This window comes from Zootoca vivipara, chromosome 5 (genome assembly GCF_963506605.1).
Source record: "Zootoca vivipara chromosome 5, rZooViv1.1, whole genome shotgun sequence".
NCBI classification, from domain to species: Eukaryota; Metazoa; Chordata; class Lepidosauria; order Squamata; family Lacertidae; genus Zootoca; species Zootoca vivipara.
The window spans coordinates 71,999,237-72,023,827 of record NC_083280.1 but is presented as its reverse complement, the minus strand read 5'-3'; the positions used below and the strand labels follow the sequence as shown (position 1 = coordinate 72,023,827).

Sequence of the window (24,591 nt, the reverse complement as noted above, 5' to 3'; positions counted from 1 at the left end):
CCCCTATGAGGCGCCGGGGGTGGAGTTTGGTGCTTTTCCGGTTTGCGCGGGAGCGGCGGTTCTCTCTTGTTTTCCGCTTTCCGTGCTGCAGGGACGGTTGGAACTCGTTTCTTTTAATCTGAAGGCATTCTTCCTTGCGCGTACATTGGGAGCGTCTTGGAAGGAATACGAGCGGGGTGGGTGGGAAGGATTTGCTTTCTTAAAAACAAAGAGCAGTGGTCGTTTGCTTGCTCTCAATTTCGTCCCGCTTTTCTTTCGTGCAGGCTCTTACTCACACAGCCCTTCATCTTCCTTGGAGGTTTTTTAAACCGTATGTCATTGTTGCTTTAGTTGGGATTCCTGCTTTGCAGGGGGTTGGACTGGATCACCCTCGGGGTTCCTTCCAAGCCTACAGTTCTGCGATTCTATGCCTGCACTGTAATTCATCATGGATTGAGAGGCACATCTACTGGCCTGACGTTGATTAGGCTCCTTTTATATAAAATTGCCACCAGAAATATTTAGGGAAGGGGTGCTGCAAAAGAGTCCTATTGTCTCCACTTAGGGCTGGGGAAGATTTCTGCTTGAAGACTTGGAGTGCTGCTGCCAGGCAGGGCTGACAATAATGAGCCAGGAGGATCAATGGCACAAGGCAGCAGGTGCAATTTTTATTCCAGAATGAGGGACATCTCAGACGAAGGTGGGGAACCTCAGGTCCGGGGGGGGGGGAGCGGCTAAATGTAGTTTTCCAGGCTTCTCTGACCCCCGCTCTCCCCAAGCCACATACTAGTGGTACCTCGGTTTACAAACACAATTGGTTCCGGAAGTCCGTACTTAACCTGAAGCGAACTTTCCCATTGAAAGTACAGTAATGGAAAGTGGATTAATCCGTTCCAGACAGGTCCGCGGAGTACTTAAAATACTCAAACCGAGGCGTACTTAAACCGAGGTATGACTGTACTTCATCAGCCCTGTTTCATACCCTCCCTGAATATTTTTAGCATGCTTGAATGGCTCCTTCAGACGCCTCCAATATCTGAAGGATGGAGTGGGATGGGTGCAGAAACTATCCTACAACAGAACAATAAAACATTCATTCTCTGTTTTTCCTCTGGCCCTGTCCACAGCTGGCATGTGGCCCCCCCTCAGTAGGTTACCCAGGTGCCAATGGGCTGCAGAATGGCTGAGCTCACTAAAAAACCCTTTGCACATGGACACAGATGGAAAAGCAAAAGTACTGGTTTATGTTTAGCCTGATGGGTGCACCGTACTGTCATGCCAGAAACAATCTGGATCGCCCCCATGCCTACAGATTAGGGGGAAAACCCCAATTCAATGGAAACTTTTTTGCAATTGAAATTTGCAGGACATATATACAGGTGTGGGATACACATGCCACCCATGTTGTTAGTAGGATTTTTTTCATAGATTCATACAACTGTAGAGTTGGAAGGGACCACTAGGGTCATCTAGTCCCACCCCCTCCAAATGCAGGAATCTTTGACCCAATGTGGGGCTCAGACCCATGACCCTGAGATTAAAGAGTCTCGTGCTCTAACAGCTGAGCTATCCCTGCATTGAACAGCAGGGTGTTTTGTGTGCAATGGCTTATGATATTCTGCATAATGGGGGGGGGGGTGTTCTTATCTCCTTCCTGCAGCCATTTGGAACACATTTGAGCCCAGCGTGGAGGCCAGGCTCATTCTTATAATGCTAAAACCAAGGTCTAGCATGTCTGAATACAGCCTGTCCACTATTAAATTAGGAAAAAGGAATAAGGAATATGAAAAAGCCAAAAACTTTTTAATATGTTTCTTATTTGCAGTAAAACTGCTAAGTATCTTTCAAAAGCATGATTGTCACATGAAATCCATTATATTTCATTGTTATAAAAGCAGTCTTTTAAAAAGGTGTTTGAATATACCGTAAATTTAGCGAATACAGGATCTACACACTATTCTCCAATAGTAACTTTACTAAGCCGCTGGAAAGGGGCCAAACATTCAAGAGAAAAGCGGATTACTGTACAATAATCAAAGAAAGCTCCACAGAGTCTGCCCAAGAAAAGCAAGCAATATTGCCAAGTATGTCACTGCCATTCTGAGCAGTTACTTATAAGTTCTACTGGGTAATTTGTGGCACGTGAACTTTGATGCAAATGGGGTTTTTTATATAAAAGCCTCAATTGTCTTCTTAATGATCATACTTTTTAAAAATTTTAAGATGTTTAGAAGATACACCTTTGTAAGTTTTCATTTTAAAAAATCGCAAATAAGGCCAGAGATAAACTGCAGTCACTTTAATATTGTTTCATCAAACATTTTAAATCTGCATAAAACAGAAAAAAATATAAAATTCCAAACACATGCTTTTATATTGGCTGGTATGCTTAGTCATATTGCTATTCAAGACATTTCAGTTTAAAATAAAATAGATACATCTCTTGGACAATAATTATATCAAATGTCAAAAGATACATATTTCAATAAAATAAAAAATGCCAAACCACAGAACTTGTTATGTCCCAGCTATGGACTATTACTAAAAGCGATTTTTACAGCTGCTGCTAGATTTGGTATCATAGCTCTTACCAGTTTCATACTCCACATACTGTACAATATTTACAAAAAAATAAATTATATTACTTTACATAAAACATTTTGAAAAGTGTTGCAATAGCTTTAGCATTTAAGTTTGGCAAAATCAGACTCTCTTAATCAAATAAATCCATTTTTTAAGAATACCCAAGACACACAAATTGTTCCTAGCAATAGGAAGGTGAAATTGGAAGGCTGCTATTGAAAGGGAAGACACTTATCCAGGCCTCCTAAAACTGACCTATCCATAAAACCAATAGGCAAAATAGGTAGGATTTGTTGCAAAAAGTGGGCAGGTCCTCTTGGGGAAAAAAAGACATAGCCAAACCAACAGTGGACAGCAAAGCTGTAATCTCAGGGCCAGCCCAGCCATTAGGTGGGGTGATGCCGCCACCTCAGGGTGGAAGCCCCCAGGGTGGCAACCTTGCAGAAGCCCTGCCACCTCCACCACTGGGGGAGAAGCGACACCAGCATTGCAAAATCTTACTGGAAATCAGCATTGGTGCTTCTACACCAGCAGGGTGTGTTTTTGTGTGTAGCACAGACAGCCTCAAGCAGCAAAATAGGATGTGCCATCTCCATATCATGCAATCACTTTACTGAAAAGCCCAAGCTCCCACTGTTGGGTACTTTTTTCAACGTTGAGAGATAGGTGAAGAATTAATAAAGTTGCATCATATTACCAGAGAAGCCATAATAGAAGGCACAGAAGAAGAAAATCACTCAGTGCAGTAGAATATACTGCAGCGTACAGCAAGGAAGGGGAACCTATGGACCTCCAGAACTCTGCGACTACAACTTTCATCCCGGATCACTGTTTTTACTGGAGTTGGAGTCCAACAACATCTCGCAAAGAACAGGTTCTTCATCTTTGTAATACAGGCTGCATGCGGGAAACACAGCAAGTAGTTAAAGCTGCAAATTCCTGCTTGTTTCAGAAAGGTGGCCTTGTAGTAAAATTATTCATTAACCTTCCAGCAGAAGTGTGCGCAACTTGGTCCATATGCAAAATGTTTTAGATGCTCTCAATCTGACCAAAACAAAACCCATGCAAGGATAGGACCCTGCTTACTCATACATATACAGTATTCGATGAAGTGCTATCAATCGACCTTAACCAACCTGGTGCCAACTACAACTCCCATCAGCCCCAGCTTCGTGAAGACTGCTAAAATTGTAGGGTAACCTCAACTTTCAATAGCCTTGTGTACTTTTAATATTGGACCCATAAAGTTCATTTCTGTTTCCTCGTGCCCCCTACCATTGTAGAAGTACTGAATCATATAGATCAAATCCAAATCAGCAGCACCTTAAAACAAGTTAAGACGCATTTTAAATGTGTTTCCTAATTAATCAATCACATAACATATGTGCAATTGCTCATGTTTCTGAGAGGGGAGAGTAGGACTCTTCCCCCCGCATGTCCCCTCCCCCAGACTCTCCACCTTCTATGCATTGGAGGGTGAATATACGGTATGCATCAGGAAGCCACCCCACTGTAAAAGTTCCCCCTCCAACACATGGAAAGCAGAGGGGTCAGGCGATACAGACACATCAGAGAGAAGTCAGAAATGGCATGAAAGGGGTTAGAGTGTTTCAATAGTGCTGGAATAATAAGATAGGCTTCTTTAGGCTACTGCCTGTACCCGTTTACCTGAGAGCTCCACTGAATTCAGTGGGACTTACTTCTGAGTAGGCATGACTAGAATGGGGAGGTATGTCATATAGAAAAGTCAGGTCCAGTATCCAAAAGCTCATGGAATTCCAGGAGTCCAATAAGGCTTTAGACTTACTTTCTTGAAAACGGTTCCCCGAGCTTAATGACAAAGTGTTTTAGGGGGAAAATAGAAATGAAATGCGAGATGCATGACAATAATCACCTATGTTTGCTTTATATCCAAGAACTCCATGTGGCTGATTTGAAGTTCAGAGATGCTGTTTCTTACTCTCCTGCATCCCATGAAGCTTGCATCAGCATTTTTGTGGGGCAAAGTGTGTGTGGGGGGGAATAAACTGCAGAAAACACAGCCTCCTAGAGCACCACTTTCCCAATTTTAAAGGCAACCCCCCAAAACATCACATGATCTTCTATATAACTTCTACTCTAACCTCTAACAGAAGTTTGTAAAGCAGCATTATGAACAATTCAAAGACAAAAAATAAGTACAGTATTGCAAATCCCTTGGAAGAAACCGAGCACCACTTTTTGAGTCCCCACTCAGGGAGATCTGTATCATGGAAATAAATCGTGAAATTATATACGGTACTTTCTAGCTACTAGAAAATCTGAAAATAAAATGAAGGGACTTTAATCCGTGAATGAGATTACATTAATAAATTCTGAAGTAATTGGCTTGTTGACTGCAGAACTACAGCAGAACCTTAAACTTAATTGCATGAAAGCAAGTCAAAGTGAATTCAGTGAAATGGGTTTCCAAGCGGATCTACAATTACCTCTTATGTTTTAGTTAAGGTATATTGTCAACTCTTTAGAAAAGCAGATACTTAAACTCTCCAATTTAAAAAATGAAAGCAAACCTATTAAAATGGATTTTTAAATAATAATAATAATCATCATCATCATCATCATTTGGAACTCCTAAAATTGGTTTACTTTTCACAGTAAGTTCCCCAATTTATTTTTATTTCCATCAGTGACCTTCCACATTGTATGTATGCATGACAAAGAACTTATTCAACTTCTGTCGCATTTACATGTTATACTTCTTCTGGTAAAGAAAGCACTATAAGAACCAGTGATTCCCATGGGAATTTTCACAGATAAATACAATACAAAAACAAGAATTGTTTTTCAATAAAGTTTAAGAGTCTAATTGAGGTGCAAGAACTGCTTCATAAATTCGTAAGTGGTGAAGGCAACAGCCTGTGAAGGAATACACCGAATATAATTCAGGGATAATCCTCGGTATAATCCTCTTCGTATTCCATGATTTCCATAAACATACTTCAGTGTCTGTACCATTGTACTAGAAACAGAACAGAGTAAATTTTAATATACTTAAAATGAAAGCTTTACTATTCACTTTCAATAATGGTTAAAAAATCTAGAAACTACTACACAATATTTGAATTTTACAATCTGGTTACTAAAAATTGCTACAAAATGTTTTCACTCGTGCAGCACAGGAAATTGGAATTGGGGGAAAAAGCAAGGTGGTTGTTAGAAGGAGGATGCAAAACTTTGCCAAGTTGTAGATTAGGTCTCTTTGTTAACATATGGAAAGGACATAAGAAATATAGCATGCAGAAAAGGCACAAATATTTGTTGCTTTAGGTTGAAAATCCATCTGCCACATCTCCTACTTACAAACTAGAACACACTCCACCATAACAAGCAACACAATCCACCAGGAAGTCTCCCGGAAAAGTTACACGGAAATTAGTAAAAATTGCATAGAACACTACCCAAAAATGTAAAATTTCTGGAAAATTTGGAGTCATGAGGGAAAAGTTTATTCCCTTAGGAAATCTATGCAATATTTATTTTCCAATCTGACGTGCACTGTAACAAAATGTATTATTTATAAAGTAATAAACCAGTAAGATTGTTGTACTGTATTTGGCATATTTATGAAATTTACAGAGCAATTCTCTCAATGCTTCCTCAGATCCAGTTATCTTAGTGGTGCTCACTCCCAGGTAAATGCATACTGTATAGGGTTGTAAACTCAAAAAGCATAACTGCCTTAGTTTTGTAGCAGGCTGTTTCTTATCAGCAATTTAAAGAAAGAGATGAAAACAGATGAGGAATAGTCTATGGGAACTCCTGGGCCTTCATATCCACATCCATCAATTAATCAATCACTTTCCACAAAACATCCTGAAGCAATTTACCAATAAAAACATATTTTTAAAGTTCAGGTCCGATAACGATTAGGACAAAGATCACCAAAGGCTTGTTGAGGACTCTAGCCATAATGCACCAAGAAGTCTTCATTTCTAATTTGTGGCCTATGGCTCAGAGCTGCTATTCTGCAACCTCAGAATGCATACTAGACCAGTCATTTGTGGCAGCCACTTCTCCTTACGTCACAGCTGAACTGCTCTGATATGCACAACATAATGAACTGTTAATAATTTTGGAAGGGTGGAAATGCGATGGGAAGCCTGTTTCAGGACTGTATCACTTTAAATGGCAGGTGGGATTTGATTGAAGGGAGTGAATCTCAATTCTATGTGCAGGTTATAGGGAAGAACAAACCAGCATTTCAGAAGGGTGGCTAAGGTGAGAATTCTTCCTGACATGCCAGTTGTGTATGGAGACGCCACCAACTGTTATGTGAATGAATCCCCACCTGTAGTCTGAAGGGACACAGTCCAGAAACCGGCTTACACCTCTTTCATCTGCTGTTTTTGAAAACTTGGGTCCACTATGGTTAATATAGTGACACAGCCTATTAAAAACTGACCAAATCCCATCTCTACATCAAGGATAAGAAGTGAGGGAAGGAAACTGATGCATTAGATCATACACTGAGAACAAATCTCTACCCACTTTGTTTTAATGTGCCACTGTAGAAATTTGCCAAATGCATGTAGTAACTTTGCAAATAATATATATCTTTTAACCAAAGGACAAGAAAAGAATGCTAGAATTGTAAAGAGCTATTATAAAGTAGCAGAATAAGATATCAGTTTTCAATTTAAGGCACTAAACTTACAGGCACTTTTCAGACTCCGGAAGTATTGCTCCCAACTGCATCCGTCTACGTGTTACGTCAAGAGGATATCTGGGAAGAAAAAGATGGGTTTTTTTCCCCAAAACAAGCTCTTTGTGTTGAACTTACATTATTTTGTTGTTTGTTTTTCTTTGTGTGTTGTTGCTTTTTTCTTTGTGTGTATTGTCTGGTTGTTGTTGTTTTGTTCAATAAATTAATTTTTTTAAAAAAAAAAACCCCACAGTGCTGCAAGTATTTGTACAATAAAGTACAGTTAAAGGAAATTCATACGAGAAATAAGAACTGTGTGGAACATATGATGGTGTCGTATTCTGGATCAGATCATTAGTCCACCTATCCCAGTATTAACGTATTTACTCGAATGTAATGCACACCCTTTTTGGCCAAATGACATCACAAAAATTAGGGTGCCCATTAGATTTGATGGTGCATTTACTTTCGCCAGCAAATAATTTTTTGGTTTCAAGGTTTTGAAAATTGAAATGCGCATTGATGGCACATTAGATTCGTGTAAATACAGTATCTACTCTGATTAGAATCAGCTCTCCTAGGTCTCAGGCAAAAATATTTCCTAGCTCCAATGTCGAAGATCTCCCACACATTTTTTTTAGAAAGGAGATGCTGACGATAGAGCCTATGATTTTTTGCAGGTTAAGCATGAACTGTTTTTACAGAACTATTAACTTCTTTACATTAGGGTTTCCTTTACAAGAAAATAGGAGGTTCAAGTTTATGCTACTTAAAGTTATCAGAAAAATAAACACAAAACTCAAACAAATATTAAGAACTACAGGATGTATCCAGTTTCATAGAAATATAATCTCTGAAGTTAAACATGGCCTGCGTAAAAACAAGGTATAAGGCTCAATAGCACATTTGCACTGGATGAAGTAAACAGAAAAAGGCCACAATTCAGCCCAATTCAGTCCCTTGTATTCAGCTCTCTCAATGAAAGCACATGCTTACACCTCCTTTACTGACACCATAGTGACTAACTTTGTCCCAACAAAGTCCCAATATTTTAAAGGACCAGAAAATGTAACATACCTGCCCATCACACAACTAAACATATTATATGTGAAAAGGAGATGCCAGGGAAAAAATAATTGAACTCACTGGCATCAAGTTGTGTGAAACACCTTTGCAGCTCATTTTTTAAAAATTTCTGACCTATAATATTTAAAGCAGCATCTAAAATTCTAAACACCCTGTATTGCCAGTGTGGTTTAGCAGTTGGTGTTGCATAAGAGCCAGATTCAAACCCTCACTCAGCCATGACGATCATTGGGTGGCCTTGGGCCAGTCATTAATTCTCAGCCTAGCCTACCACACAGGGCTGTTGTGAGGATAAAATGGGGAGAGAACTGTTAGCTATGCTACCATGAGCTCCTTGGAAAAAAGGAATGATAGGTCAGAATACAGAGAAATGTGTTTTTATTTTCTCACTCTAATACTTAAACTGAGGAAATTAAAATACATTTTAATGTGAATGCCAGCCTATGTAATCCATAAATACTATATTGGAAAAACATTTACTGTATGTTACAATACATATTTACTGTGCAATCCTAAACATTTCTACTCAGAAATACGTCCCACTGAGTTCAATAGGGCTTACTCCTAGGCAAGTGGGAATGGGATTGTAGCCGTATTAAGGTTTGTTTTACTTTCTCATGTTTAAAGCTGGATTTGGAAAACCCTTCCTTGGAAAACAACATGTTCTGGGGTCTAGCTTTTTAGTGTTTTTATTATATTTGTACACTGCTCTTACATGGGACTTCTCGTCATTGATCAAGGTGCAGATTGGCTTGGCTTAGCAAACTGGTGGTATGAGGTACTCCAACCATTCTCTGATCCTCCCTGAGGTTTAATTTGACGACCATACAATATATTATAATTCACAGTATCACTGCTGTATAAAGATTATGATTTTCCAACTTCTAGCTGGAATAGTACAGTTTTACTAAATTGACAGAGAAAGCAGTTGCCTAATGGAATGCACTCTTATCAATAAACAAACTGATCAGTTCAAATGTTTTTGAAGGAAGTCATAATGAATAAAAGCTATGTCTAGGTCTACAACTCAAGAGTTGCAGCCTTCAAAAACTTTTGCAGAATGCAATATACTGTCAGCAGCACCTATCATCATTATTATCAGCAGCAGCAACAGCAGCAGCCTAAGGTTCCACGGTGGATAACAACAATTTAAGGTACAATACAAAAAACAGTTTGAAACCTTAAAAATGCAGTCACAAAACATAGGGTGAGACCTGAAAATAGATATCTCTGGTGTCAAATGCCATAATATACTGTTCTTTACTATTCAAGTATGAAAGTTTCTTTTTGCCTGGGGCATTATTGCCCCATTTTAAATTGAGCAATAGGCTTTCTTCCCATACCACAAAGGTGTGGCTGATGTCTAAAATTATGACGAAATTAAAATTTAATGATTTCCAAGGTAGGAATTTTGTTTACTTACAATACTAATGCAAGCTATCCTAACAATTCAGTGCAGTAAAATACTAGAAAAACTTACGATATTGTCTGTGCTATTGCTCCAGCTATGCCACCACACAGCAAATTTACATGAGTTTTCAAAACTAAGACATCAGGATTATCTAAGCAAGGCTTCCCAAGCAGGGTAGGCGCTTGGGCAAGTCCCACACTCTTTAAGGTACCAAAGGTAAAAAATGAGAAACCTGAAAGGGAAAAATGTAACTTTAATGGAAACCTGAAAGGGAAAAATGTAATGTGAATGGAAACAATACAACAACAAGCTACATAAACAACAAAGGCACAATCCAACCAAAGGTTAAGCACAGTTAAAAGTCATATTAAAAAAAGGAGTGTAGAGCTTATCAGAGCTTTCCAAAGTATGTTGCAACACCAGTGTGTTGGCTGTAGTGTGTAGGTATGTCACGCGAACGCTCCCCATGCTATGCTCCTCCCGGGGCTGGAAAGGGGTGAGTTTAACCTCTGGTTTGCTAGTAAAACTGTGTCACAAAATGATGCATGTATAAAAAGTCTGTCACCAACATGCAAACTCTGGAAAGCTCTGGCTTAACCGTAGCTGAGTCACAGATTCTCTGTTTGATGATAGTCACATTGTGAAATTGCTTTCAAGTATATGTTGAAGAATCAGCCTTCATTTTTGTTCATCACCTGCATCTGACACCAACACCGCAATCTGGTACAAAGTATCTGGGATGTGGGAATTATGTTGGGACGTGTATTTTAAGAGTTTAAATTGGGGTATGAGGTGCACCAGGCACCACAGTTCCTATGGTGCTTTGGAGAGACCTCCAGGCATGCCTCAAAATAGCACCTAGGGAACCGAAGCAGGTAAATGTGTGAGGACGGAGGGAGAGAGAGAGGGAGGGAGAGGGAGAGAAGGAAGAAGCATGTGTGTATGGAAGAAGGAGAGCATGTGCATATACAGAAACGGGGCCAGATGTGGAGGAAGAAGCTTGATGGTGAATAGGAGAGGGCAACAATGCATAAGTATGGAGGCAAGACTGAGAAACTTTGCAGGGGAGTAGTTGTGGTAAACGAAATAGCAAGCAGAAGGGAGGTTGGTAAGCTCTGGTTAAAGGGAACCAGTGAGAGAGAGTTAAGGGGGGAGGGCAGGAGGTTGTCCATGGGTAATTTGCACAGTGGAAAGTCAGAAAGAGGTGCTATACTAAGCAATAAGGGTGAGAAGAGTTTTCTCTTTACTTTGGTAGAGTGAGGGGCTCAACAGGGGCATCATGATAAGAACCAGGCTGGGGTTCTTGAAGGAACTTACTACTCAGAGGCAGATGAGGAAAAACTTCACACGGGTGTTATGGGGAATAGTTAAAATGCTTCTGGAAAGGACATGAATATATGAACGCCACGCTACACCTTTCAGTCTGTTCCAGGTGCAGTGAAACGTGTATTGATATTAGAAAAGTACCCTTCCCACTACAAATGAAAAAAAGTGATAAGAGATACTCAAAATCGACACCAGCAGGCAATCGACAAAAAGCAACAGGAACCGTACAATTGGTTTCAGAATTGAGGAATATACAAGTGCAGATAGATTGGTGCAAAAAGAACTCTTATAAAAATACTAGAATGTATAGTGGAATAGATGTCAAGATCACCGTTTAAAATTCCAAGAAAAAAGAGACTCCCTGTGGCTATAAGAGTGTATATTTCCATTTCTGTTAACAGTCTGTAATAGTTGCTTACTTTACCAGTGATTTTGTGCTCATGCAGATCTTTCAGACAGTTAGGACAACTAAGGACAGTCAGTAGAGCAAGTTATAGATGGCTCTCAGTGTACATCTGTACTAGTTGGGGGGCATGTTCCACTAACAAGTCACTATAATTATATAATCAATTTCTGGCAGCAAACTTCTCTGCCGGTATCTATGCAAATCCTAGCACCACTAAACATGTGCAATGTTTATTTTAACAGAAGCAATGTGAACAGTTTTGCGAATCAAAATTAAACACCAAGAGGTTCACTGGGAAAGACTCTCATTCAAGTTCAACTCACCTGCATATGGCGCCATTCCTACAACTGTTGGCGTAAGCCCTCGATAAAATCCTTGCAAACCACCTTCCTTTTGGAATAAGCCAATGATGAAAAAAACAAACAAACAACAAATATTTAATTGCACTGAGTACAAAGTGCACATACATTAGATTTTAGAGTGATGTTTTGCAAAAGGAAACGAAATCAGCCTTTTCCTTTCGGTCAGGTTTTTTTTTAATTAAAAAAGGTGTGTCTTTATAAGCAAATTTTGTGATCTGATCCAAACTTTCAGGGACAAACCCAGTTGTGGATCTCAGTGTCTGGCCTGAATGATGGGGGTGGAGTTGCTCCTTCAGGTACACAGGTATACATGTTTATTAAGCATGTGTGCACCTAGTTTAGTCCTAGAATGGTCTCTACAAGGAGCAGGACCTGCTCTGAGGCCACCTCATTGCTCTGAAACTTTCTCCCAAAAAGACAATACTGTGTCTTCTACTGACTTCCAAAGGGAGTTGATGACTTAAGAGTATGAGATTTTTTTTACTATTGCATGCTCTTGTTCTGTTTGTTTGGCCGATTTTGCTGTTTACTGGGAATAGTTTTATTTGTTACTATTATTTAGGGTGCATTCTAGGGCACAGCCACACAAGAGGTCTGACAGATAATCATAACATTTAAAATATAAATGTTTCTAAATTTTGTGAACCAGTATCAAATCTCATGAGCAGTATCATTTTCAAAACTGTATTTTTCACTCTGCCACTCTTCTCCCGGAACAGTATGCAGCTATCAACATCTGCCCACAAACAGCAGAACAGAGTGGGAGATGTTTACACAGAACAGCAGTTTCAAAATCCTTAAAAGTTTGGTTTTTTAAATTTTGTTAGCCTCAGAAACCAGCAACACAATAGCACTAAAACAAAAGAGATAAACAAGCTACCTTTGTATAAATGGTCTTGAATGCATGAATAATTCCAGTGTATGTGTGATCCCCTTTTACTTGGAATGCCAGACGTGCTCTCACCATGTCAAGAGGGTAAGTGCAAATGACTGCAGTTATACCTTCAAAACCAAACAGCACAAATACAACCTGAACTGGGCAACACAGTTGTGACATGCAAATATCAAGAACATCGCTAACAGAAAAACACAAAGTGTCCTTTAAATAGAGGGTGATTTTTTAAACTCAACCTTGTTTTCACATTTGGAGGACTTATACTTTCATGCCTATAAGTAATTTCTCCAAAGAGTTGGGAACACAGATAATTTTTATGCAAGTAACGTGCTAAAGTCAGGGAGGAATGAATGATGTCATGCAGAACTTTAAGGAATCAGTTAAGTCACAGACACTCTGGTTAAGAACTAAGCTGCTTCCTTAAAATCACTGCAATTTAGAAAAAAGGAATGGCACTTTTAAAATGTGCATGTTTCATATGCTTAAACTAGCACACTATCCACCCCCTACCCCCCCCCAAGGAAATGAAGCCAGCATAGCCATATGTGTTTGGTACTTTTTCCTGCTTTTGCATTTGGAAGGCTTAAATCCCTTTGTTCTCAAAATGCCTGGGATGAAGGGCACTTGTGTTTTGAATAGCTGAAATCATGTTTTCCCCTCTGCTTCAGTCTAGTTGTTTTTTTCTTAAAGGAGCCGAAGGCAATTATCCACCAATGAAGCGTTACTACCAAGATTTGAATTACATAAGACTCAGGAAATCCAGGGTGGAAAGTTTCCCCCCATAATGTTTATCTTTGCCACCTCGAAAAGATGCATTACAACAGACTTTTCTTGGCGTCCTGTCCCCCCCATAGCCTTGATGCAAAGGAATTTCCTCCCCTAGTGCTAGAAGGATGACTATATTTTTGGGGAGGGGGGGTAATTTTATGTGTCTTTGCTTCTCAATTTGCTTTGTGTTAATTTATGCACTGTGACTTGCTTTCATTTTTAACTGATTAGAGTTTAGAAATTAATTATTGTAATTGTTAAGAGTAAATTTCTGTTTAATAATTAATTTTATTTTATTGTTTAGTATTATATTCTAATGGGTTACTGAATATTACTTTATTTGATACAAGTCTATTTTAAAGTTATGTTTTAATTCTGACATTTTTGTATTGGATCAGGGTGTTAATAAGTTGTGCAATCTTTGTTGTATCTTCAGCTTGTAAACCAACTGTGTATAGTAATAAAGAAAGGCAGTATTGTACAAATTAAAAGTGAAATGAAATGAAACGAGAACCATGGAAGTTTTCTCTGCATTTCTAATGCTCAAACTACATTGGTGTTAGCACCACTAATACAAAACCTAAAATTCACATTCAGATAGCACATTTCAGTGTGCTTGCATTCTTCCTTCCATATTAATATTATCCAGGCCACTCTTGCACTATACCCAAAAATGTGAAGACTGTTCACGTGCTCATTTCTTATATAATACATTAAATCTCCATCTGCACTAGATGTGCCCTGCCAGCTACACCAGGAAAGGTGTTATTGCTACCCCATAATCTCTTGCAGTGAATTTCCTTTCCTATTTCCTTCTCCTTTTTATTTCTCTCTCTTACCCCTTTCTATTCCTCGGCTTACACATAAGCTTCAGAGACCATAAATATATAGTTCCTTGTGAAATTATTTCCATGTGTTGCAGTTTTGTGTATTGTATATAGAGGGGAAAGATGCTCTAACCAACTATTTCAATCCATGAGGATTATGATGTAGTTAAAATAGACTTCAGGAGCATTTACCTTTTTATGATGCCTAACAAACTATAATTGGGGTGAGGAGATAGTTCTCCCTGTTTAATACTAGCATTCAAGAATACCCAAGGGGGCTATACAAATGTGGAATTATGACTGGGTAATAGCTAGGGTAAGCAAAAATGCAACCATGACCCTCTGACTATCCAAAGGTGAAGAACACATCCCTTTCTTGTGAACTTCTCAGAAGCACATAGGTAGCTACCACTGGAAACAATTTCTGACTACATACTTCTAGTTACTGGTAGGTAGCCATGTTGGTCTGCTGTAGTCGAAACAAAATTAAAAAAATTCCTTCCAGTTGCACCTTTAGAGACCAACTAAGTTTGTTATTGGTATGAGCTTTTGTGTGCATGCACACTTCTTCAGATACACTGGAACAGAAGTCACCAGACCCTTATATATAGTGAGAGGGTGGGGAGGGGTATTACTCCAAAGGGTGGTGGGAATGGGTGATTGGCTGATAGGTGTGACTAGATGACCCTCATAGTCCCTTCCAACTCTACAATTCTATGATTCTATTATCTATTTTATTAACTTTAACTGATTAAAAACAACAGCCTTTAGCCTGGACTTTGATTACGAAACCACAATTTAAAGATTGGCAAGCAAAACGAAAGAAAAGTTAAGTATACATTAGAAGGAAATACCTGCCATGGATCCAGCCATTAACCGGTGAATATGCCCAGAAATGCCAAGCTTCTGCTTTATCATCTATGAAAAGATCACATTTATCGAGTGAAAAAAACCAATCATTCAGCACACTATAAGTGAGCTTCACTGGTCAGTAGACTGAAAACGAACACAAATGGTTTAATGCTTCTGACTACATTTTAACTAACAGCCTTAACATTACTTTAATATATTTCTTATTTATTTAATTTATATCCCACCCTTCCTCCCAAAGGCAACCAGGGTGGCAAAACAACATTATATTTATTTTATTTTAAGGTATTTATATACAACTGATCTCTTAATAAACTTTATTTTAATTTTGGTTTATGTTATAACAATGCCAGTTCTTGCTGTCTGACAGTAAAGGTAAAGGGACCCCAGACTCGTGACCGACTCTGGGGTTGCAGCGCTCATCTCGCGTGATTGGCCAAGGGAGCCAGCGTACAGCTTCCAGGTCATGTGGCTAGCATGACAAAGCCGCTTCTGGCGAACCAGAGCAGCACACGGAAACGGCATTTACCTTCCTGCTGTAGCGGTACCTATTTATCTACTTGCACTTTGACATGCTTTCAAACTGCTAGGTTGGCAGGAGCTGGGACCAAGCAACGGGAGCTCACCCCGTCATGGGGATTCGAGCCGCTGACATGATCAGCAAGCCCTAGGCTCTGTGGTTTAACCCACAGCGCCACCCGCATCCCAAGTCTGACAGTACCCCAGTCTTATTCTTATTTTATTGGTTTTATTTCAGTAATGCATAAACAACTGCCGGTTTCCTGTACTGCTAGGATTTGTCATACACTTGCTTTCTTCCCATAGATCAGACATTGTTTCAAGCCTGGGAGAGCCTTTTGAAATCAAAGAATCTTGCAGACACCACAAAGTACCCATTACACAGAAAAGCTGGCAATACCGTGTTTCCCCTTTTTTAAGACGTAGTCATTATATAAGCCATAGCAGGATTTCTAAGCAATTGCGCGATACAAGCCATACCCCGAAAATAAGACATACTGATAGACCCTTCACCCACTAGCAATAACCCCCCTCCTGCCAGCCAACTCCCCCCTTAAAAATCTCTCCCCATTTTGCTGTCGCTCCACAGACACGTATTTCCTTTAAAAGCTTGTAAAAATGCACCGAACAGCCGTAGCTGCTGGCTGCCGAAGCCTTGTGATTTCTCTTCCCCGTTTCTGAGAGCATTTTTTTAAATAAAAAGATCCAAAAATAATTTTTTTAGCCAAGCTGTGTAAGCTCTACTTGGTGAAGGGGAGAAAAGTGGGGTGGGGAGGAGATGAAGGCACGAGGAAGAAAAGAGGGGCGATTGAAGAATGCAAAGGCTGTTTTCCCTTTTAGGGAGAGACCTCCGTGCGCGCGTCTGTCTCTCTCCCCCCCCCCTGCGTCTCTCTCTCTCTCTCTCTCTCTCTCTCACACACACACACACACACACACAGCCCACCTCTCGCTTCCCCCCACCTTTCCCTAAATTCCCTTCCATTCAATGCACGTTGATTTCCTCTTAACGGGAATCTCCCGTGTCTGATTGTTGTCTCATTGCTTTTACCGGGCATAAAGCAGCCTTTTAAAAATCCTGCTGCAGTTTTCTTTCTACCTTATGCTGCTTGGTTGTCTGTGGAGCTGCCCCTTTAAGGATTTGTAAGTAGTCTGGATCGCAGTCCTTGCCTTGGGGACTTTTATTTATTTATTAAGGACTTTTTCCTTCGCTGTTTGCGAGCTGCTAAAAGGAGCTGCTAAACGCTGCTTTACACAAAAGTTAAACTGCCGGTCCTAACAACACGTGCTTCCTCACCTCGCTGGCTCAATTGCTTCTCAATTGCTACCATTTACCAAGTCAGCAATCTTAATTGCTGCTTAGCTGGCTTCTTTGTTCTCAGCAGGTAGCTTCTTTGCTATCAGTGATAGCACTGCAAAGTGCTATGTTGTTGGAACTTCAGACAGTCTTGCAGTCTTGGGCAGCTGGCTGGTAGAGATCCTTACTTGCTTTAGGTATAGGCTACTGCTAGGACTGTATCACACAGATAGATTCCATTATACTGGTTTAGATTTAAGAAGCTCCAGTGTAGCAGATTGCTATTAAGTGAGTCCCCACCTTGGAGGAGAGAGAGAGCAGCCCTTCGCGAACATCCCAGGGCCGGGGAGAGAGGGCTGCACCAGGGACGCACACACCTCCCTTCCCTCAGACTCGTAATAAAAATACCGGTACCAGTAAGACATCCCACCAAAAATAAGCCACCCTGTGGTTTATTGAGAAAAAAAAGTAATAAGACGGTGTCTTAAAAAGGGGGAAACACGGTATTCAGACATCCCTCCCATTGTCAAAACCAAACAAACCCAGGCAAAACACCTAAACCACCTCAAAAAATAAAACAAACAAGAAAGCAGGCAACATCCCGAAAGCAGACAATCCTCCCATTTAAACAAACAAGGAAAAAAGTGCTCAAACCCTTAATTCAAAAAATGAGAAAAGTAAGAGACTTGGCAGTTACCAAGGGGGCATCTGATGGGCACCACTTTGGGGGCTCCAATTTCTGGTTTTGATTTTTTTGCAATGTCTTACAAAAGAAAAGATTTGATTAAGGTGAACACAGCACATCAAATATGGGGGGATGCATCATATCCTTCGACAGCTAATTGCCTTTGTTTGTTTTGTTCTTTTGCTACTTAGGAGTTTGAAAAATGTGTTGCAATTCTGCAAACCTCAGGATTCCCCTCCATCCCACCCCTAGTTTCAGCACTAAGCTCCGTTGTGCACCAATAGCAGTGATTCCATATCCCCAATAGCTGGGGAAAGCCTTCATCGATCTATAGCAGTGATTTTCAACCTTTTTGGGTCCACGGCTCGCTTGACCAACTACATTCTTTCTGCGGCACCCCTGTGGGGCTCTGGAGCCCAGTTATGTCACCCCTTGCCTGCAGAGATGGCAGCCCCTCACCCCTTTTCAAACACCCTCCCTTGTGGAGTGTTCCCTCAGGCTCCTCTCCTATCTCCTTGGGAGTCCTCTGGGCAGCTGCTGCTGCCGTCCCTGGTCTCTGAGCTGACACCCTCCCTCCCCGCCGCCGCCCCAAAGAGGTGCTTCCCAGAGCACTGTGCAGCCCCCCTAACCATCATTCAAGGCACCCCAGGGTGCCACAGCACACTAGTTGAAAACCACAGATCTACAGAAAGAGAAGCAGCTGGCAGTTCTCCAGGTGCAGAGAATTCCAAAGGGTAAAAACCACTAAAGAAAAAGCTGTGCTGTATCTCAAACACTACTCTTATACATGCTGTTATCCATCTTGTGCCATATGTAAGCATTTGGGATAAACAGTTACAGTGGAACCTCGGTTTACAACAACCTCTATTTATGAACGCCTCCATTTACAAACGTTGCGGACCCAGAAGTGTTTACATTCGGGTTCCATGGTGTTGGATGCGCAGCTCGCGCATGCGCAGAAGCGCTCTATCGGCGCTTTGCACACGCGCAAAAGCGTGCCTTCGGGGAGCGAATGCCTCCGTTTACGAACGCCTACATGGAACTGATTTGCTTTCGTAAACCGAGGTTCCACTGTATTTAGAAATCTGTACAGTGGTACCTTGGTTTACGAACTAAATCCATTCCGGAAGTCCGATCTTAAACCAAAGAGTTCTTAAATCAAGGCGTGTTTTCCCATAGCAGCGGGTGACTCAATTTACAAATGGAACACACTCAACAGGAAGCAAAACGTGTTCTTATTCCAAGGCAAAGTTCACAAACCAAAACACCTACTTCCAGGTTTGCAGCATTCTTAAACCAAGTTGTTCACAAACTAAGCTGTTTTTAACCAAGGTACCACTGTACTTGCATATTCCCCTGTTGCTCCATTTCATATCGAAGTCGGAAAGAGCCAACTTGTGCAGGTTATGTGATTTACATACAAAGACTTATTTAACATTTTAATGATATATAGAATGAAATATAAAATGATTTGCTTAAATAGATTACGTATTTATAGGTCAATAAATGTCCATAATATAGAGAGGGTAACTGGTGCTAAGAAATTCAACAGGTTTTATGCAACTCATAATATATTTCAATTTATACAAGTGATGTCCAGCCACAAAATGCTGTGGTCTATCCTGAGGCCCCTAACAGGAGTGCTTTTTCTTGTCGCTCCTCCTTTAATTTCTCCTGCTGTGCCATACAACACTACAGAGTGTCAGTTTATTTGGCCTCACTCAACCCATCATTACTGTTATACTGTTCAATTTTAGTTTTTAATTGGACTTGCAAAGGTAATAGTCTTGATGTTTACAGCATAAACATAAAAAACTGGAAGTAATTGCATTACTCAAAACACCCGGGGGGGGGGGAGAAACAAGGCAACTGGCAGTTATACATAATAAATATGTCAATTTATACGTATTAACCAACCACAGATAGTGTAGCTGGGAAATTAAATGCAGATACCTTTTTATACTGGCCAAATGCTGTAAACTGAATTGCACCATATGGAAATATTCTAATCATCATTGCTCCATTTCCTTTATAGAATCCCAGGTAGCCCTCCTTTTTAGGAACAGCACGCAATGTAGAGATCACACCTGTGATGAATAAAATATGAAAACAAGAAGAAAGATTAGACAACCAACAGAAAGCGATAGCTAAACGATCCAACAAAGTACAAGAAGATTTTATAATAAGATAAACAGCATGTTCAGGAAGCTGGGCAGGAGGAATGATAGAAACAAACAGGCTGAAAGAACCAAAAAGTGAAGAGAAATGGTGAGTGGACAAATGAGAGACTAAATCAAAATTTCTATTAACAACCCCCCAAAACAGTTAACTGGAAGAAGAAATAAAAAGGGAAAGTCAGATCTCAAAACTTGGGAGAAAAGAAAAATGACATCTCGGATAATGGCATATAAACAGTGGAAGAGGACTTTGCTCAAACAGTCTGTGCTGATATTTACTCAGCCTCACCTAATTTCTACAAACCTTGCTTTGTTCAGGGACACATGTAGTTAGAATGTTTGCAAGCCTGTGACAAATACACCCTCACCATGCTAGAATTGCATTTTCATTCCACTTATCTTCCTACAGAAAATCCTTTGTTTTTAGTTTATGCACACGTGCTGTATCAGATTTTCTCAGCAATATTCCCCATTCTCTCTCACACATACCAAACTAAACACCTGTTAAGGGAGTATTCCCTAACTACAGTTTCTATAAGCATATGTGTTAAAAATAGGGTTTGTTTTAACTTACTGATTTAAATGGGGCTCCTTTTTAGTTAATCAAAACATTTTAAAACTGATCTAACAAATTATAATTAATAAACACAGAAGCATTCTTTGTGAGGGGGCTACATTATACTATATTGGCAATTTGGACAAAGTAATATCATATTAGGACATCCTAATATACAGTGTCCTTAGAACTTTTTTCATCACATTGCGCTAATAACATTAACCAATTTTAGCTGATCTTGGCAATCAAAGTGTGTGCCAACTAGGGGTTTCTTCTCTCTTCTCTCTTCTCTCAATCGTATACATAGCCACACAGAAGTACTTGAGTATAATGTGCCATCAAATCTAATGTGCACCACAATTTTCAGAACCTTGAAACAAAAAAAAAGTATTTGCTGGCAATGTAAATGTGCCACTGAATCTAATGTGCACTTAATTTTCTCAATGTTATTTGGCAAAAAAGGCACACATTAGATTCGAGTAAATACGGTAAGTACCACTATGTTCATTCCTAGGTGAGTGAAATAACTCTCACACAATGGGATTTTCCAACATCACACTGGACCTCCATGTGAGGTCAGTGACAATGTGCAGTTGGAGAGGAGAATGAGTGAAGTTGAGGGCCTCAGATAAGGTAATCATACTACTGGTAATCATACTAAGCCAATGTTGATTCTGTCATACAAAATGGGGGAAACAAATGAGAACAGCTTATCCTTAAAATATGGCATTGTGAACATTTCCCCCATGCTTTTAAGAATGATCTGAACTTTTATTGGGTTTACTGGCTTCCATTCACTGTGCATCAGAATACAGGAGTCAAACTATATCTTCAATTTTTGAATTTTCAAACACTAGCATCTGTTACCAGACTGCAGCCTGACCTAAAGTGGATTGCAATAGCAGAACTAGCACCATGGGGTGTAGAAAAGGGTGAGTAGGGTTTTTCCCCACCACCCAGCAGAAGCCTGCTCCCCATAATGTACACTTTGGGGGGTATTTTTACCCATGATTTCCCAAAAAAAGTTCAACCACTTTAGGGGGTGCTCTCCTAAAAAAACAGAAACACAACAACTTTGGCTGCCCCCCCCCAACAAAAATCCTGGCTACGTCCATGGCTAGCACCATAAAAAATATATGGAGAATCATGAAGAAGTGAGTCTCCAAATGCATGTTTCGGCTAAACGTGGGTTCCAGCTTTGAAAAGAATGCCTGACAACATTAATTTGAAAGAAAGTCAGCCATTTTTGTAAGGCACTGCCACAGTGATCATGTTAGGCCCAGCCAATTGATGTGTGATCACTGACACATGGATCAGAATGGAGGAGTAAGGGAAACGGGCATAACGGGGGCGGGGGGGAGGGATAACAGGGCAGATGCGCTATATGACACATGGGGAGGGAGAATGGAACCCCCGCACAAAATGGTCGCTGCCTGTATATCTAACCTGTGGAGGAAAAAACAGTATCAACCCTATCTTTCAAATTCAAGGTTTGCAAAAATTAACTTTGAAATCTCATTGAAAAGCACAGGGATTAAACACAAATTTGCCTCCAAATGCTGTATTTGCTGACAATATTGCAGTAAATTGAAAATGAAATATACAGGTGAAACTCAGAAAATTAGAATATCGTTGAAAAGTGCATTTATTTCAGTAATGCAACTTAAATGGTAAAACCAAATATATGAGATAGATGCATGACATGCAAAGCAAGATATGTCAAGCCTTTATTTGTTGTAATCTAATTTTCCGAGTTTCACCTGTATATCCCTTACAAATACAAGAATGCAAAATACACGAAAACTGTCTTACCAAGATTTTTGTAATGACGGTTATGAGCTTGTAACAAAATCTTTACTCGATCCAATGGAGCAATGGTTGTTTTGGCACAGCATCCCGCAACACCTTTCAGAGACAAAAGTTAACAACACAGTTTGCTGACTGCCAAATGTTACAGCATGTCAAACATTCAGCATGCTATTTTTAAAGTTTTATCTTTTCAAGGTTCATCCCATACCTGAAAAGCATGGCTCCCCTCACTCAGTGGGCATGATCTTCACTGGCAAAGTAGTCATGTTATGCAATCTATGCACAAGGTTTCCTATTCTGTTCCATTTTCTTTTGGCAACATAAAGCTGATTTATTGTACTATATATGCTGATGTTCGTTTCCAGGAATGCCTCACCTTATGGTGGAAAGGCTGTTTCCTAATATCTCCTCCAAGTTGTGAAAAACCTAACACTCCTGGTCATATGAAAACAATGAAGAACATTATGAAACCTTAACAACAGTGTTTGCTACAACAGGACTACTCTTCTGAAATATGGGCCTGTAATTCAGCAGACAGAGAACCCATTATAGGTACTGTAATTATTTAATTTATTGCAAGTATAGAGGTATCTTTGCTATATCACAGGGCCAAGTATATCAAGGCATCAAATACTTTTTCATAAGGTTCACCAACTCCAGCCCTTGCAAACCAATCACTAAATGTTGGTACAGCTCAGCAGTAATTATGGATCAGCTCTTTTCTAGTACCGTATCTTCTTCTGTTAAAGGTCCACCTCCCACAAAGTTGTATCAAGATGTTAACTCTCAACCATCACCATACCACTGACCCTTATGCAGCAGCTGTGCTGTATCATTCAACTTCAAAGTCAGATCAACTACAAATGATACAAAAGCTCGCAAGCAGTTTAGGATGCAGTACAGTGGTACCTCTGGTTAGGAACTGTATTCGGCTCTTAATTCTTTCCTTACCACTTTACAACTGTCATTTAAGCAACTTCTGAACGTCAGATCTTTCAAGGTTAGGGGGGAAAGCAAGCTGCTGTCTTATGCTTAATGTTGATTTGGCTTACAATTAATCTGATAACGGTTATTAAGCAGGGTTCAAGATGTTTGCCTGTAGTACATTACGTTTCTTTCTTACCTAAGGAACGGATACAGGTATGCATGTAAAGTTCTTAGGAAACAGACACGTATCTTTCAGAGTTTCTTTAAATAACGTCTCTGCCCTATCAGCTCGGTTCGATCTACCATTTATAACAAGGAAGCTCCCAGTTACATTTGGAAGAAGGACTCGGGGCGAAGCAGTCAGAGCAGAATCCGACCCCGGGACAGGTGTCGCAGCTATAAGTATAGCTTCTCCTTCAAGGAACAAGCTCCGCCTCGGTTCTCAACTCAACAGTAGGCAGCACTGAAGAGCGACGAGAGCCTAAGTCGCAGAGCAAAAGGAGTCAAGGGCAACGCGGTGGGCGCATGTAAGCACAAAAAACCCAAGACGAGCGTATCGTGGGAATTCCACGGATCAGAGTTAAGGGGATTCTGAGCTTCCCTCGAAAAGGGAAAACGCAGCCGGGCGTCCAAAAACATTGATTTTTCTTTCTTTTTTGGGGGGAGGGGGCTTGCGAGCACCAAGAGGCCGCCGGCCCCCTCGCCTCGCCATCCCTGCCCACCAAATAAAAAGGATTGTTCCGTGTTTACCTCCGGCGACGAACGAGCGGAGCCAGTAGAAGTCCCTCCGCGCGGGCGACGAAGGCAGGCGGGCGCTGGGCCCCGCCGCCTCCGCCTCCGTGGCCATCGGGTCGAGCTGGGTCCCTCGCAAGCGCAGCGGCAGGAGGAGGAAGGGGAAGAGGGAGACGCGGCTGGGCTCGACCAGCACCCAGCGCCTTCAGCACATGGTGCCGGGCGGGCTTTGCCTCCGCCCAGCCCGGCTGAGAGGCGGAGCTCGGCCGAGGACGCTGAGAAAGGAGGAGAAAGAGACGGGCCTCCTCGTACAGGCTCCTCTATCGGAGGCCTTGCAAGCCGGGGAGAGTCTTCTCCCGCGCCCCGGGCATGGCCACGGCCTCCGGGAGCTGCTCGGCCAGGCCCGCGTCGGCGCCCCGTGATCGCGTCAGGAGGTGGCTGGAGAAGCTCGCTCGGCACCCGGCGGCGGCGCGTCTCCTCCCACCGGCCTCCTCGGCTTCCTTTTCCCCGCCCGCCCGAACTGAGGAGGCCGGCTGTGTGGCTTCAGGGGAAGTGGGAAGGGAGAGCGCCCAGGCGTCCCCGAATGGGCCTCAGGGGAAGGTCGAGTGGGAAAGGGATCCCGAGGGTCATCCAGTCCAGCCCACTTGCAGTGCAAGGAAGATCCTGCGGTTGAGAAGTGCGCGTATATATGCGCC

General features: G+C 41.0%; 1 protein-coding gene across 4 annotated transcripts; it reads right to left on the bottom strand.

Moving 5' to 3' along the window:
* Positions 1–1,595: 1,595 nt before the first annotated feature.
* SLC25A16 (solute carrier family 25 member 16) lies at positions 1,596–24,372 on the bottom strand. Of its 4 annotated transcripts, none has more exons than XM_060274940.1 (9): positions 23,361–23,525; positions 22,241–22,333; positions 19,649–19,782; positions 15,182–15,245; positions 12,718–12,839; positions 11,799–11,865; positions 9,813–9,975; positions 7,259–7,327; positions 1,596–5,563 (listed from the first exon to the last, which is right to left on the bottom strand). In XM_060274940.1, exons 1-9 carry the CDS (start codon positions 23,383–23,385, stop codon positions 5,407–5,409), a joined length of 894 nt encoding a protein of 297 aa, XP_060130923.1. In that variant the 5' UTR covers positions 23,386–23,525; the 3' UTR covers positions 1,596–5,406. The 4 variants fall into 4 exon arrangements, with proteins under 4 accessions (XP_060130923.1, XP_060130924.1, XP_034994320.1 ...); XM_060274941.1 differs by having other exon boundaries at positions 22,967–23,520; XM_035138429.2 differs by lacking the exon at positions 23,361–23,525 and adding an exon at positions 22,446–22,959.
* Positions 24,373–24,591: the final 219 nt, after the last annotated feature.